Source organism: Oryzias latipes, chromosome 13, assembly GCF_053564925.1.
Source record: "Oryzias latipes strain Hd-rR chromosome 13, Olatipes_Hd-rR_3.1".
In the NCBI taxonomy this organism is placed as follows: Eukaryota; Metazoa; Chordata; class Actinopteri; order Beloniformes; family Adrianichthyidae; genus Oryzias; species Oryzias latipes.
The window spans coordinates 3,790,093-3,806,428 of NC_136249.1; the positions used below are offsets into that span (position 1 = coordinate 3,790,093).

Sequence of the window (16,336 nt, forward strand, 5' to 3'; positions counted from 1 at the left end):
ACTAGTATTCTTATTTTTTATTTAAGTTCAGGAAGCTGTTTGGAATTTTCCCACTCCGATCATCTGTTTTCAAAGACTTCCTGGTGGTCTTTTAATTCTGATGATGCGTTTTAGGCTAAATCTAAAACCTGTCATTTTCTAGGGACATAGTTTCTGAGAGCAGCAGGGGTCCATTAGAAATTCACCTTTGAGTTTGTGGGCGGGACTAAAGATGTGGAGCAACCCCACCCCCACTTCCCATAACTGAGCTCTCTGTTTACCGGCTCTCCCGCTAGCTTACAGCCCATCCCGACCCCATTCTAACATCGTCCAGTTCTGATCCAGATTCCAGCTCAGACCAGGAAATCAAAGATGGTCATCCATCTGTGTCTGCAGGTGGATGATCAGAATGGGGCGGAGCAGAGAGACTGTGGCCCCACCCACTGTATTTTCTACATCACAGCCAGAATTTTTTTTAAACTGCATTTTTTTGTCTCTTCCTGATTTAGACCCTCAGAAATGTCAGTTAAGCTTCATTTTCTTACACTTGCGCGGTTCATCAGCAGGCATTTGGCAAAGGTAACCCCTGACCGTGTGTGTAACATCCAACTATTATAGAATGATGAAAAGTTAATATGCAAAAAAAAAAAGGCATAATGAAGCTGCAGAAATGGAAAACAGAAATCCTGTTTCCCCCAAGAAACAATAAAACAATGCCAACATCAATCAAAAAGAAGCGTTAAATAAAAAGCAACCTGAAGGATGAGTCCTGACAGCGTCTTCAGGCGCCACTGATGTGACTCTGAAGATGTGCATCGTGCCATCAGGACTCGCTGGTCCTGAAAGCTGAGAGCTGCAGTGGAGATGCCAGCGTCCTGAACGCACAGACCAGTGTGACGTCATCAGTACTTTAATAAAGTTACAGATTTCCATTCCACTGGGAGCAGAACAACACATCTATACAACTGCCAAAAAAATAGATTTCCTTCACTTTTGTTAGATTTGGCAACATTTCAGTCCCTACTAAAACTACTAACACTGTAAACGATTGGAACCAAAAGACATCACTTCTTCTCACAAAGAACACTGCAGAGGTAAGTTAAAGTAGCTGCTACGTATGTGTGAACACTGAGCGCACAGGAATGCTGGAAAGTGCTGATCCGGTTCTTGGCTTCCCAGTTTCCACCCGAGGAGCCGGTCAGTCAACAGAGCGGACTTGTTCCCTCTGAGCGCAGAAGACCTGCAGCAAACACCAGAATCCTTGCAGGACAAACAGGAAGACACGAGGACAGGATCACAGCAGGAACCAACAGCAAACGTGCTGGAGACGACATGCTTGGAGGTCATGTGGCCTGAGGGGGCGGAGTCCCGCAGAGTCCGGAATGTGCTCACATCATCAAACAGAGACGGTTCTTCTGGTTTCATTGGACCAGAACCAGAGACGGCTCTGGCTTCCTGTCATCAGTGGTCTTTAAACTCAGCGCTGAGTTTCACTTTACAATAATGCAGGGACAACCCCCCCCCCATTTGCATTATTTTAGTTCCTAATTTAACAAGCTTTCAAAAAAGTTCTGAGCTTTGAAATAGTTTGTTTCCAACGACTCATGACACTCGATGGTGAAACCCTTTGGAGTAAAACCATGGAACTTTGAGCTTCACCCATCTGTTTAGACACTTTTCACTTTGTCTTTACTTTCTTTGTGGATTTAGCTTTAGCTTTTCTTGTATGACATAAAAACAGCTTGATCTCAATTTTGGGAATATTTTGGCTGTTAAAAAAGGCTAAATTTACCACTGGAAGTTGGATTGTGGCGTTTGTGAGAACATAAACAAAATCTATCTGTAAATAACAAGCACTGCCAACAAAAACTCCTAGTAATGCTGCGTTCACTGCAGGCTGGGAAAGGTGCGGTTGAGCGGCTGCTTCCTTTAAAAAGTCTATGCGTATAGATGCACATTTCAGGCTTCCGCGTTCAAAACTCGTGCATTTATGCGTAGCTCCCCAAGATTTGAAGTCTGTTTTCAGGCTCTTCGTACAAATCGCACAGCATCGGAACTAACAGTGAAACCAGTTAAACTCTGACCAATCAGGGACTCGGCTTTGGTAGTGACGTAAGGACAGTGTCCTTTTCTAAACAATGAAGTTTGTGTCCGGCTGGAATTCTATGACTCCACGTCTTTTACATCTCAGAATAGAGCTGGGAAAGACAAAGCCTGGAACAAGATTCATCAGATTTGCACCGCTTCATCATTTTGCCAAAGCCTCTTCCAACTGTGAGTACATGCGCTGGTACCGGGTAGTGACAGACCTGTTTGAACACCGTATGCTAAAAGCCTGTTCAACAGCCCATTCTTGAAGGCGCCACACACGGCCGGCGTGCGGTAGCTTCAGGGTTAGTGGTGACGTGCCGGTGGGAGCACACGTGGAAGACAGCCAGACACTTCCGGACAGTTCAGGCCACAGTAGACAGACATCGCAGGAAACTCAAAGAAGTGTCAGTCAGCTGGACTTTTTTGATTGAAAAATACCTAATTATCAATGGTGGGGGTTCATTGCTTCACTGTTCAGATCAATTCTGCCAACATCTCCATAGCAACGGGCTCCCTCTTTGCCCAGCGAGCTGTGGGGACTGGGAGGAGCCACCTCCTGTTCTCCTAATGTAAGCGACCAGCCCATTTCCTTCACTGGAACAAGTAACTGTATCACTGATGCAGCTCTGGAGGAGCAGCAGGACACTTCCTGGTTGGTCGTTTTAACACATCTCCCCTGTGTGGAGCATTCAGGCTAAAAACCAAAGAAACCCACCACAGAGCACAGGTGGCTCCCCATGACACCATCGCAGGAGCACCAAAGAACCGTCTCTGATCACCAAAGAACTGCCTCGAGAGAACCAAAGAACCGTCTCTGATCACCAAAGAACCGTCTCTGGATCACCAAAGAACCGTCTATGGATCACCAAAGAACCGTCTCTGATCACCAAAGAACCGTCTCTGGATCACCAAAGAACCGTCTCTGGATCACCAAAGAACCGTCTCTGGATCACCAAAGAACCGTCTCTGGATCACCAAAGAACCGTCTCTGGATCACCAAAGAACCGTCTCTGGATCACCAAAGAACCGTCTCTGGATCACCAAAGAACCGTCTCTGATCACCAAAGAACCGTCTCTGGATCACCAAAGAACCGTCTCTGGATCACCAAAGAACCGTTTCTGGATCACCAAAGAACCGTCTCTGATCACCAAAGAACCGTCTCTGGATCACCAAAGAACCGTCTCTGATCACCAAAGAACCGTCTCTGGATCACCAAAGAACCGTCTCTGATCACCAAAGAACCGTCTCTGATCACCAAAGAACCGCCTCTAGAGAACCAAGGAACCGTCAAAGAACCGTCTCTGGATCACCAAAGAACCGTCTCTGATCACCAAAGAACCGTCTCTGATCACCAAAGAACCGTCTCTGGATCACCAAAGAACCGTCTCTGATCACCAAAGAACCGTCTCTGATCACCAAAGAACCGTCTCTGATCACCAAAGAACCGTCTCTGATCACCAAAGAACCGCCTCTAGAGAACCAAGGAACCGTCAAAGATCCGTCTCTGGATCGTCAAAGAACTGTATTGATCACCAAAGAACCGTCTCTGAACCGTCTCTGTTTGTTCTTCCGGTTTTGTGAGGACTTAGCTCACATAGTTCTCCCAGCTCCCTGCTTCAGGAGGCTAACTTGGTTAAATTCAAAGGTTAAAACGACATGCTGTGACACAGAGCACGGCTGCCGTTAAGATGCTTCACAGGCAGCAGGACATGAAGTACACGTCAGAGCGAGACCCCAGAGCCGTTGTGAGGGGAAGCAGAGGTTTAGCTGCCCATTTTCTGAAGGACAGGGCGGGGTCTACTTGAACCGTGGGGAGGGGCTGTGCGTGGGGTGAAGCTACGTCTGACACCAGAGCGTGGTGTTCAGGGGCGCCGCCGTCTGACAGTCACGAGCAGAAGGTGGACTGCAGCTGCTTGAAGGCGGCTTGTCGCTGCTTTTTCTCCTCCTCCTGTCGTTTCTGCTCCTCTTTCTCCTCACGAATTTCAGCCTCAAATTTGCTGCCTTGAGACAGAGCCTGCGCCTGGAGAGGAAAAAGACGGCATCACATCTGCTCGGACACTCCATCATTCTGAGAACAGCGTCAGGGAAGAGCAACAAAACGGGCTCTGCTCCCGCTAATGACAATCCTCAACCGTCATGACATTTGTCGGGCTCTGACACGCACCAACACAAACTTTACAACACTTCCTGTGCAATGAAAGTAAACATCTATCTCCAAAAGGTCAGCACCAGACCCCCTCCTGTGTGTGGGGGTGTTGGCATCAGTGCACCTTTGCCTCAAAGAAGTCCTTGGCCCCCATCACTCCCTCTGTGGACACGTTGATCTCGGACAGCCTGGCGAGTGCCATCAGACCGCTCTCCTCCTGCAGCTCTCCAGATGCTGCCCGGCGGAAGATCAGCAGGAACTGCAACAGAGGAAAGGCGTGCTCAGTCCGGACCGCGGTGTGGCTGCAACCGCAATCCCAGTACTCGGATACATGCCATCTGTTACAGAGACGGATTATGAACCTTTGGGACATCCAAGACCGCTGATTCACAATCCTAAACGTAAGAAACCGCACGCGGTTTTTATAAAGACGGAGCTTTTCCCTCAAGGAAAACGCTTAACTTTTATTTCTAATACACTAAAGAGGATTCCTGTTCATCTAAACATCAAACGTGTGTTTGGATGGGTGGATGGATGGATGGATGGATGGATGGATGGATGGAAGGATGCATGGATGGATGGATGGATGGATGGAAGGATGCATGGATGGATGGATGCATGGATGGATGGAAGCATGCATGTATGGATGGATGGATGGATGCATGGATGGATGGATGGATGCATGGAAGGATGCATGGATGGATGGATGGATGGATGGATGGATGGATGGATGATGGAAGGGTGCATGGATGGATGGATGGATGCATTCATGGATGGATGGATGGATGCATTCATGGATGGATGGAAGGATGCATGGATGGATGGAAGGATGGATGGATGGATGGATGGAAGGATGCATGGATGGATGGATGCATGGATGGATGGATGGAAGGATGGATGCATGGATGGATGGATGGATGGATGGATGCATGGATGGATGGATGGATGCATGGAAGGATGCATGGATGGATGGATGGATGGATGGATGGATGGATGGATGGATGGACGGATGGATGGAGTGATGGATGGATGGATGCATGGATGGATGGAAGGATGCATGGATGGATGGAAGGATGCATGGATGGATGAATGGATGGATGCATGGATGGATGGATGGATGGAAGGATGCATGGATGGAAGGAAGGATGCATGGATGGATGGATGCATGGATGGATGGATACATGGATGGATGCATGGATGGATGGATGCATGGATGATGGAAGGATGCATGGATGATGGAAGGATGCATGGATGGATGGAAGGATGCATGGATGGATGGATGGATGGATGGACGGACGGATGGATGGATGGATGGATGGATGGAAGGATGCATGGATGGATGGAAGGATGCATGGATGGATGGATGGATGGATGCATGGATGGATGGATGGAAGGATGCATGGATGGATGGATGGATGGATGGATGGATGGATGGATGGAAGGATGCATGGATGGATGAATGGATGGATGCATGGATGGAAGGATGCATGGATGGAAGGAAGGATGCATGGATGGATGGATGCATGGATGGATGGATGCATGGATGGATGGATGGATGGATGGAAGGGTGCATGGATGGATGGAAGGATGCATGGATGGACGGAAGGATGCATGGATGGATGGATGGATGGAAGGAAGGATGCATGGATGGATGGAAGGATGCATGGATAGATGGAAGGATGCATGGATGGATGGATGGATGGATGCATGGATGGATGGAAGGATGCATGGATGGATGGATGCATGGATGGATGGATGGATGGATGGAAGGATGCATGGATGGATGGATGGATGGATGGATGGATGGATGGATGGATGCATGGATGGATGGATGGATGGATGGAAGGATGCATTGATGGATGGATGGAAGGATGCGTGGATGGATGGAAGGATGCATGGATGGATGGAAGGATGCATGGATGGATGGATGGATGGAAGGATGCATGGATGGATGGATGCATGGATGGAAGGATGCATGGATGCATGGAAGGATGCATTGATGGATGGATGGAAGGATGCATGGATGGATCGATGCATGGATGGAAGGATGCATGGATGGATGGAAGGATGCATGGATGGATGGATGGATGCATGGATGGATGGATGGATGCATGGATGGATGGAAGGATGCATGGATGGATGGATGGGTGGATGCATGGATGGATGGAAGGATGCATGGATGGATGGATGGAAGGATGCATGGATGGATGGAAGGATGCATGGATGGATGGAAGGATGCATGGATGGATGGATGCATGGATGGATGCATGGATGGATGGATGGATGGATGGATGGATGCATGGATTGATGGAAGGATGCATGGATGGATGGAAGGATGCATGGATGGATGGATGCATGGATGGAAGGATGCATGGATGGATGGAAGGATGCATGGATGGATGGATGGATGGATGGATGGATGCATGGATGGATGGATGGAAGGATGCATGGATGGAAGGATGCATGGATGGACCGAAGGATGGATGGATGGATGGATGCATGGATGGATGGATGGAAGGATGCATGGATGGATGGATGGAAGGATGCATGGATGGATGGAAGGATGCATGGATGGATGGATGGATGCATGGAAGGATGGATGGAAGGATGCATGGATGGATGGATGCATGGATGGAAGGATGCATGGATGGATGGAAGGATGAATGGATGGATGGATGGATGGATGGATGCATGGATGGATGGATGGATGCATGGATGGATGGAAGGATGCATGGATGGATGGATGCATGGATGGATGGAAGGATACATGGATGGATGGAAGGATGGATGCATGGATGGATGGATGCATGGATGGATGGATGGATGGATGGATGGATGGATGGATGCATGGATGGATGGATGCATGGATGGATGGATGGATGGATTGATGGATGGATGGATGGATGCATGGATGCATGGATGGATGGATGGATGCATGGACGTGTTAACGTTGATATCGTGAATGAGAGAAAGCAGTAGTAGCATATCATGTGCTTATTGTTTGCTAACATTACATGTTTAATAATCAGCAAAGACCTTTACTAGTGCCACTTCTATGTACAGGGCTGCTTCGCCATCTCATACTTCACGGTTTAGGTTTTTCAGAGACTTTTTTCAGGTTTTTTTTAGCAGTGCCCTGTGTTCTGCAGCCTGATTGGCTGTTGACCTCTTCAGCAATTCTCGTCTGTGGTGTGCATTCAGTTTGCATAAATCTTTGCAATCAGATCTTTGTTTTTCATTCTGAAACTGTTTTCCTATGAAGGTTGGACCTCTGAGACTTTCATGTGCATGTTTGTCTGAGAAAAGTGGACAGTGTGTCATGTTCAAGTTTCACTCCGATCATGATTTGACCAAAGTGTTCCCAGAGCTTTTTTAATAACGATGATGCTGTTTTAACCAGAATTTTTTAAGACCTGTATGGTTTTCTAGGACATAGTTTCTGCAGAGCGGCAGGAAATTCACCTCTGAGTTGTGGGCAGGAACTAAAGTCTGCGCTCAATTCTCATCAACCCAATGTTTACACTCTCTCCCACTAGCTTACAGCCCCTCACACCCCCAATCTAACATTACTGAAGCAGCTTTCCTCAGACCAGGAAAACAAAGAGGTTCATGGATCCATTGTTCTGCAGGTGGACGATCAGAATGGAGCAGAGCTGAGACTGTGGCCCGCTGATTGTAGTTTGTACATAGAAACCACAATCTTTTTTCAAACTGAAGCTTTTGAATGAATTTGAATAAAATATACTCTCAATGTGTTTTTATGTTATGTGTCTTTATAAATGTCCTCCGTCATCAGAAGAAAATATTAACACCTTTTCATCCTTTACTGCCGTTTGCCTGCATTTGTTATCCTTAGTAATTATTACTTTGGATTTCAAACTGTGGACTGCATTTTTTAACTAAGCTGTATTGACTGGACACATTTGGTTCCTTAAGGTGAACCAGAGTTTGTTAATAATGATAATAATCCAGAACAAATTTTCAGTCTGGATAAACCCAAGCGGACCCTGGGCCGGGACCAGGAACCGATCTTTGGAGGTGGTCTTGGTTCTGAGCTCCGGTTCTCATCAGTCTGAATAGACTCCATGTTCGGAGCAGAACATCTGGACCAAAAAGGCCACTGCAGCCGGGCATTATGGGATGTAAACAGACAGCCGCGGGCAAACATTGACCAACGATGAGACACAGCAACTGATTGAAACGTGGTCTGATGAATGCGGGCTCATTAAAACAACTTTGAATGTGATCCACATGGCTTCAGACAGTTATATGTCACAGACACTTCTCTGTACCTTCATAGCCGTCGTCTCCTCGGTAACCGCCGTGCAGCACGACCCCCCCCCCCCCCCCCCCGGACCAAAGTAAAGTGTTGGACCTGACGTTGATGCAGACATTCAAAATAAAGTCTGAATCAGTGAACTATCCCGAAAGGACTCCCATGGTTCTTTCTTTCTTGGCTTTGCCCCGCCCTCACAACTCCTGTCCAATGACTGAAGAGATCTTCAGTCACATGGATTTATACAAGCTTTGGTCCGGAACAAAAATGTCCGGTTGTAAGCTGTCTGAGTACAGACAGAACACAAGGTTTGGAACTCGATCCGGACCAACGGACAAATGTCTCTCTGCTCCGCCCCTTACTGATCATCCACTGTCAGACACACAGATCCATGAACGTCTTTGTTTTCCTGGTCTGAGCTGGAATCTGGATCAGAACTGGACAGATGGATGAACCTGGTTTTGCTGCCATTTTCCATAATCCTTCACAATGGGGTTGTGAAGAGCTGTAAATACGGAGCCTGCAGTAACAAAAGGGGGGCGGGGCTGCTCCACGCCAACAGTCCCACCCACAACTGAACTTCTGATGAACTTCTGCTGCTCTGCAGAAACTCTGTCCTAAAAAGAGCTGAAACCGTCCTGTGAGCACGCCTCACCTCTCTGAAGCTCAGCTTGCCATCAAAGTCTTCATCCACCTCTTTGATCATGTTTTTCAGACCCAGGTGGGTCTGTGGAGCCCCCAGCTTCTCCATCATCAGCTTCAGCTCCATCAGGTCGATGAAGCCGTCCTTCCCCGTGTCATACCTGCAGAAAACAGACACGCCACCCGACAGACTCGTCAAGCATCACCTGTGGCTCGGGTCACAGGTGTGTCAGTTAGATTTGTTACCATGACGACACGTCACTCAGTAGAAAGGCAAGTGGGTAGTGTCAGCAGATGACCTGCTCCTGACTGCATGCCCCCACCCAACATCTGTACCCCCCCACTCCACATCTGCATGCCCCCACTCCACATCTGCACGCCCCCACCCCACATCTGTAACCCCCCACTCCAGATCTGTACCCCCCCAGTCCACATCAGCACCCCCCCACTCCAACTCCCCCCACCCCACATCTGCACCCCCTCACCCCCCCCCCACATCTGTAACCCCCCACTCCACATCTGCACGCCCCCACTCCAACTCCCCCCACTCCACATCTGCACACCCCCACCCCACATCTGTAACCCCCCACTCCAGATCTGTACCCCCCCACTCCAACTCCCCCCACCCCACATCTGCACCCCCTCACCCCCCCCCCCCCCCATCTGCACCCCCCACTCCACATCTGCAAGCAGGACCACAGAGGTTCTGACAGAACTCATAGTCCTCTTTCCCCCACTCCACACTGCAACCCTACTGCGTCACGTACAGATAGCGTCACTGGGCTGTGGGTCACGTGACAGCAGTGGCCCATCTGGGTCAACAAGGAGCCTGTTGTTAAGACCCAGCAGGAATTCTGGCTCGGTTTTGCAAGTGAATGGTTCTGTTTTTCTGTTGCATTCAAGCGGAACGTTTTCTACAATAGGCTCTCTGACAGAAAAAAAGCCAGCCTAAGCTCACACTGCCCCAACAGAACCCGAACCTGCGTCGAAACCTGCGGGAAGGACGAACACCGTGAAGGGTCTGTGTTGTACCTCCACAGGTGCCTTCTGACCCAAAAACTGAGCCGAGGCCACGTAGCTGCTGAGGGGGTCACGTGACCCACAGCATCCTAATCTTCTGTAATCACGCGCCTCTAGATTCGCGCGCGCTGCGCCACATAACCAGTAAACACAGCGCGCGCCGTCCGAACCGAACCTCACCGTCGGAACATGGCCTCCATGTCTTTGATCTGCCGCCGGGAGAACTCCTTGAACTCGGTGTAGGGGTTGAAGACCCGGGTCGCGCGCGGAACTGCGGCCCCGTCGTTGATGTCCAGCCTGCGGTGCAGTTTGGCGGACAGCTCGGAGCCCTCCTCTCCGCCGTCGGGCTCGGGCTCCCGCGGTGTGGACCGGGCCGGGCTGAGTTCGGGCCTCGGTTCTGTGTCCTCCATGGCAACGAACCGCGACTGCAGCTTCTTGGCAAGTTCTTCGGACGCCATGCTGCGACTGGAGGCTGCGCGTGGGAATAGATGCGAGCGTGACGGTCACGAACAGCCACTCCGTCAACGGCCCGGACCCACGGAGGGGCTTCCGGCTGCCCTTCAAAACAAGAGTGTGGGCACGTGACGAATGAGGCGCGCGCCGTCCTGGCCAAGGCCGGATTTAGGCCAGGGCGAGTAGGGGCAATGCTCCCCTGAATGCCGACCCCCCCCCACGCTCTTTGTTGCTGAAATTATTTGATCACTGTTTCATCTCGTTCTTGTCTTCAATCAATCTCTGTCTTTGTTCTGGTTTGGAGTAAGGCGAGAAACGAGTTTACTATGTGCAGGTTTCTGGTTGCTAAAGCTAGCAGTAGCAGCAAAGCTGCCAGTGCTGGGGCTTTAGTGGCAGCAGCAGAGACCGACTCGTCGGCCGGTACTGCAAACTTGAATCGCCGTGCTCAACCCAGTACATGTAGCTTGTCTAGTGTCACAAGCACAGCCCGGCTGTCCCAACACTTTAGCACCGCCACAGCTCTGGTGTCCCCAAGCGTAACTTTGGTAAGATCACTCACTCATTCTGCCCAGGCTGCCATCGTGGAAGACCACGACTGGAATATTCAGCAAAGCTTGATGCATGCTTTTGTTTCCTGTGTCCTAAATTTGGAGGGAACAATGACCAGGATTTGTTTTTTCCAAAACAAGGATTTAATAATTAGAAAACTGCACTGGAAAAAGACAAGGGACTCACAAAGCATGCATTAAGTCAATGCCACATAACAACGCAAAACCTGTCTGAAATGTCCAAAGAGAGGCCATAGGGGGAACCATCAGTGGTCTAGTAGGGCCGACTCAAGGTGACAAAAGGAAATATATAAAAACAGTAGAAGTGGAGTAGTAAGAAAAGCTCAAATGATGATGACTGTTCCTAAAAAAGATTGATTACACACTGACAAAGCATCCCAAGTTTTACGAAATAAACAAACACATCCACATCAAACAAACACAAATGCAAACTACAGAGAGTTGTGTCAGAACGAGCATGAGAAATCAAACCAAAGCAAAGGCAACCATGCCAATCACAAACAGAACTTTCAAACCAGAGTGGTCGTGGCTCTGGTTATCCAGTTTTCTTTTCAGAAACCCTGCCTCCTCTGTAGTTGATTTCCTGGTCCTTGTGTGTTCAGACAATAAGAAGCTACAATAGCAGGTTAGTCTGAAAACATGTAGGACTCCTGGCTCTCAAGGCCTGGAGTTTGACACCTGTGGTGTAGAAATTGGACTACTGTCAGGTAAAGATGTTCATCATAATGCTGGTAGTGAAGAAGATTAAGAGGACAAGGACAGAGTAGAGGACCCGGTGGAGGAAAAAGGCAGAATGCTGTTGGTTAAAGATTCAATTCAATTCCTAAAAGAGTTTCTGAGTTAAAAACTGCCAAGCAGATATCCACTAAATACTGAAGTAAGTGGTGCTACCATGTCTCTGAGCAGAGCAACCGGACTCATAGCTTCGTGTTTGTGAACAGGGGAAGCCAGCTCGCATGCAGCAATGCAGCTCCCCACAGTCCTGAGAAACCGTTCAAACAATCACGTGGATTTGTGTTTCCAGTCGTGTCCCAACAAAATAAAGGCCACACATTTTTACGTGTAGCCAGGATGCAGATTGCGGAATTTCCCACATGGATTTTGTGTTCATCAAACAACGCTAATGTCGTTAGTGCGTGTTAGCCTCTCTTTACCCTAACTTTTTCCATCTCAGTTTTTCCACCAAAAAAAAGCACTGAACACACAGATTAAAAATAAAATGATGAGCGAACAGGCGCTTCATAATATTCACAACATTAATAAAAGCACGTTTAGAAGATCATCTCATATATTACTGAGCTGCTGCATGCATGTGTATGGCAACTCAGTTTGTTTAGAACGGGACCCATTTCCTTTTCGGTATTTTCAACACTAAAGCGCATGCCCAAATGATTTATTCTGACCGAAAGTGTGATCATGTGAACGTTCATTCTAATCGGAAAAAGTTTTTCTAATCCAATGTACACGGTTGGATTTTAATCCGACCATTGATCCGATCAAGATATTTTGCACATGTAACCACGGCTGCTACCTAGTGCACTCGTTGATGTCAGAGTCCGTACTCACAGGTTTGCGTGACAGGGAACTTTTTGCATGGCGGTACTTGAGTGTGATATTGAAGTCAGCTAATTCGTCACCCAGCGATGACTCGTTGCATTCAGTTTTGCTGTACTCAAAACATACAGTAAGTGGCAGGGTTATTATTTCTGTGCACTATTACAGAAGGAGCATAAAACAAATAGTCTCTGAACCGGTCCGTAACAGCCTACTTGAGTGCCAAAAATTCTAGTTCTCCTAAATGCAGTCTGAGGGTCCTCAGGAAGAACAACATCAGCACCAACGTGCTGTTGACCTTCTACCAGTCATCCATACAGAGCCTGCTCACATACTGCAGAACAGTTTGGTTCGGCAGCTGCACCGTCGCGGATAAGGAGAAACTGCTGAGAGTCATAGAAATGGCACAGAAGATCTTTGGGCGCCCTCTCTCCACCCTGACGGACATCTACTCCACACACTGCATCACTAGGCCTCAGAACATCATCAAGGACAGTTCACACCCCGGCTCAGACCTGTTCGACCTGCTGCTGTGTGTGTGAGTGTGTGTGTATATGCATATATGCTCATCCATCCTTCTGTCCACTTACTCTGTCCACAACCTCAACACTACCTCATTGCCATCTCTTGCACATCTGACATTTACTCACAATTTTTATACGCAAGTTTGCACAAAAATTTCGGACATTCTTTTTTACAGGTTATATTTGTACACTTGTATATACTAATTTATTTATTATAATATTTCGTCATTCTTTGCTATTCTTGCACTGAAATGGTGATGCTTCAATTTCATTGTACAACGGACAATGACAATAAAGCAAATCTATCTATCTATCAATCTTTAATCTTTCAAGTCCTGGTTGTGACTTTTTACCTCATCGTGTAACGGTCGAGGTACAGCGTTGTATGTTTTGGCCACTGGATTATTGTCACTTAATTTAATCTTCATTTCCAAGTTTTTAAATTTGCCATATTTCATCTTGATGTCTAGCGAAAGCATCAAACTGCTCTTTCAGCATTTTCTTTACTATCACTTGTTGTTGACTAGTGAGGTGATCAACACAGAACAGTGGATCACACTGTTTGTCCAAAGGATTACTTGGATTCCAAGGAATCTGCTGGAAAGCCTTCAGCGGCCACTTGGTTTGCTTGGTGTTTTTTCTGTGAGCAAAGGAAAACAGTCCATGACTCTCTGCATGCTTCCAATCCTAATTTTGCATGGCACAGTGATGCCATGGTGAGTTGTGTTCATGACATAAATTTTCACTTTGCTGGAAGACCCGGAGCTTTCTATTAACTGACAAGACACACTATTCACTAATTGACAGATTTGGCTCAAACAGATTTTCTAAGTCTGCCTTGTCCACTGAACAGTTAATAAGTTAATAACAATAATTAAAAAAAACCAGCTCAGTGGCCTTGTGGGTAAAGTGTCCGACCTGTAACTGGAAGGTCATGAGTTCCCACCCAGGTTGAGTCATACCAAAGACTTTAAAAATGGGACCAAATACCTCCCTGCTTGACACTCAGCATTAGACATAGATCAAATGTGGAGAACAAATTTTGCACACCTAGGTGTGTGACAGATCGTGGGTCTTTAACTTTAATAATAGGTTGGATTTATCTGTGCTTTTCCAGACGCTCAAGGCGCTTCCATTGTGTCCATTATTCATTCACTCTTCATTCATGCTTGGTGATGGTAGCTGCCAGTTCGCGGCTACAGTCCCTCTGACCATCACCGGGATCATTCATGCACATTCATGGTGGTGGGCGGTGGTGAGTGCTTGCCATTGATGTGGTAATTGCCCCCAGTATAGGAATCGAACCCTGCGTGGTAGCCTTCTACCTTACCAACCGAGTTACCCAGCTGCCAGCCAACCAGTTCCATCATGCTGATGGAAAATGGCGGGCGGAGAAACAGCAGTTAAGAGTAGAATTCAAGACAAAACCCAAATGCAACCAATGATCTGGACTCACAATCTTCAAGTAAAGCTGCTGGGATCATCACAGACCTTAAGGAAGACATCTGTCGTTTAAGAGCTGAACTGGAAATGAAGGACGCTCTCCTTTCCAGGTTCATGGAGTTCTGGAGAAACTGTTCTGGATATCCTGGAGAAATTCCTAGTCCAGGGGTCGGCAACCTTTTTTACTCAAAGAGCCATTTGGGACCGCCTCTAATGAAAAGACTGCACCCGGAGCCACAACCCGTTTTGACATCATTATATATATTACGCATGTATATATTATATCAAGGGTGCTCATTACGTCGATCGCGATCGACCGGTCGATCTTCAAGGGCATGAGTGTAGATTGCGGTCCAGAAAAGATTTTTAAAAACAAGTACTTCTTTCTTTCCATCGTCATGTTTATTAGTTACATGTGGCATATTATGAGCGTGGCATATTATGAGGCATTTGGCGCTGCTGGCTCCGTACGAAGCGCGTGCCTCGCAGCTTCCTTAATGAGCTGCTATTTATCGGCCGAGAACTGCAGAGCTGATAGCAGGAGGAGAAACGCGGGGCGGCTTTAACAAACACTCCGGTTCTCCGGAGTGGTCTTCTGCCGGGGACATGGTGTGCAGCGTTGCAGAAAGAGACTTTCTGATGACAGAGAGTTTGCGCTCAGTGAATTTAAACACGCGTCTGCAGTGACGTATGTGTCAGAGGATGTTCGATTGGCCATTCTGCATGTCAATCAAGTCACGTCCTTTTTGGTGAGGATTTTGATTGGCTGGTGGATTTTTAAGAAGTACTTTTTTTTTCTTTTTTATCTTCTCTGTCCTGCGATTTACCCTCATGTCCTTGAAGATCGACCAGTCGATCGCGATCGACATAATGAGCAGCCCTACTCTGAAACATACATCAATGCACATGCGTGTTTAAAAACACTGAGCGCAAACTCTCTGTCATCAGAAAGTCGCTTTCTGCCCCGCGGCACGTCAAGTTCCCGGCAGAAGATCACTCCGGACAACCGGAGTGTTAATTGAAGCCGCCCGGCGTGTCTCCTCCTGCTATCAGTTCTGCAGTTCTCGCCTGATAAATACGAGCTCATTACGAAGCTGTTTTTTACGTGGCACATGCTTTGTACGGAGCCAGCAGCGCCTTTGAAATGCCATGAAAAATGAACAAACTAAAATAAAATTTAATTTTTATAAAATACTCATTATTTTCCAAAGTCACAGGGAGCCACAACAGAAGGATGAAAGAGCCACATGTGGCTCCGGAGCCATGGGTTGCCGACCCCTGTCCTACACGGTTCTGCATATCCTGGTGTAACTCTCAAACAGTTCCGGATATCCTGGAGATCCTCCCAGACAGTTCTAGATATCCTGGAGAAACTGTTCTGGATATCCTGGAGATACTCCAAGACGGTTCTGGATATCCTGGAGAAACTGTTCTGGATATCCTGGAGATACTCCAAGACGGTTCTGGATGTCCTGGAGATACTCTCAGATGGTTCTGGATATCCTGGAGAAACTCTCCTGGATATCCTGGAGAAACTGTTCTGGATATCCTGGTCCGTGGGTCTCCCCCTCTCTCTTGGTCTGGCTGGGGAGGATCTGGTTCCCCTTATGATCACATGGTTCGCGTGCATGTAGGTCC

At 47.7% G+C, this 16,336-nt stretch overlaps 1 protein-coding gene across 1 annotated transcript; it reads right to left on the reverse strand.

The window, feature by feature from the left end:
* Positions 1–873: 873 nt before the first annotated feature.
* On the reverse strand, positions 874–10,727 carry efhd1 (EF-hand domain family, member D1). The gene is made up of 4 exons (XM_023961517.2): positions 10,336–10,727; positions 9,149–9,296; positions 4,342–4,476; positions 874–4,091 (listed from the first exon to the last, which is right to left on the reverse strand). The coding sequence occupies exons 1-4, from the start codon at positions 10,611–10,613 to the stop codon at positions 3,957–3,959; spliced, it is 696 nt and encodes a 231-aa protein (XP_023817285.1). The 5' UTR covers positions 10,614–10,727; the 3' UTR covers positions 874–3,956.
* Between the last annotated feature and the right edge of the window lie 5,609 nt (positions 10,728–16,336).

What these genes read in the sequence shown, in the direction of transcription:
- efhd1 (XM_023961517.2), bottom strand. Translation starts at nt 10,613, where the DNA reads ATGGCGTCCGAAGAACTTGCCAAGAAGCTGCAGTCGCGGTTCGTTGCC. An exon ending in ATGGAGGCCATGTTCCGACG is followed by an intron (nt 9,297 to 10,335) that starts GTGAGGTTCGGT and finishes TGTTTTCTGCAG; the next exon opens with GTATGACACGGGGAAGGACG. An exon ending in GCAAGCTGAGCTTCAGAGAG is followed by an intron (nt 4,477 to 9,148) that starts GTGAGGCGTGCT and finishes CCTCTGTTGCAG; the next exon opens with TTCCTGCTGATCTTCCGCCG.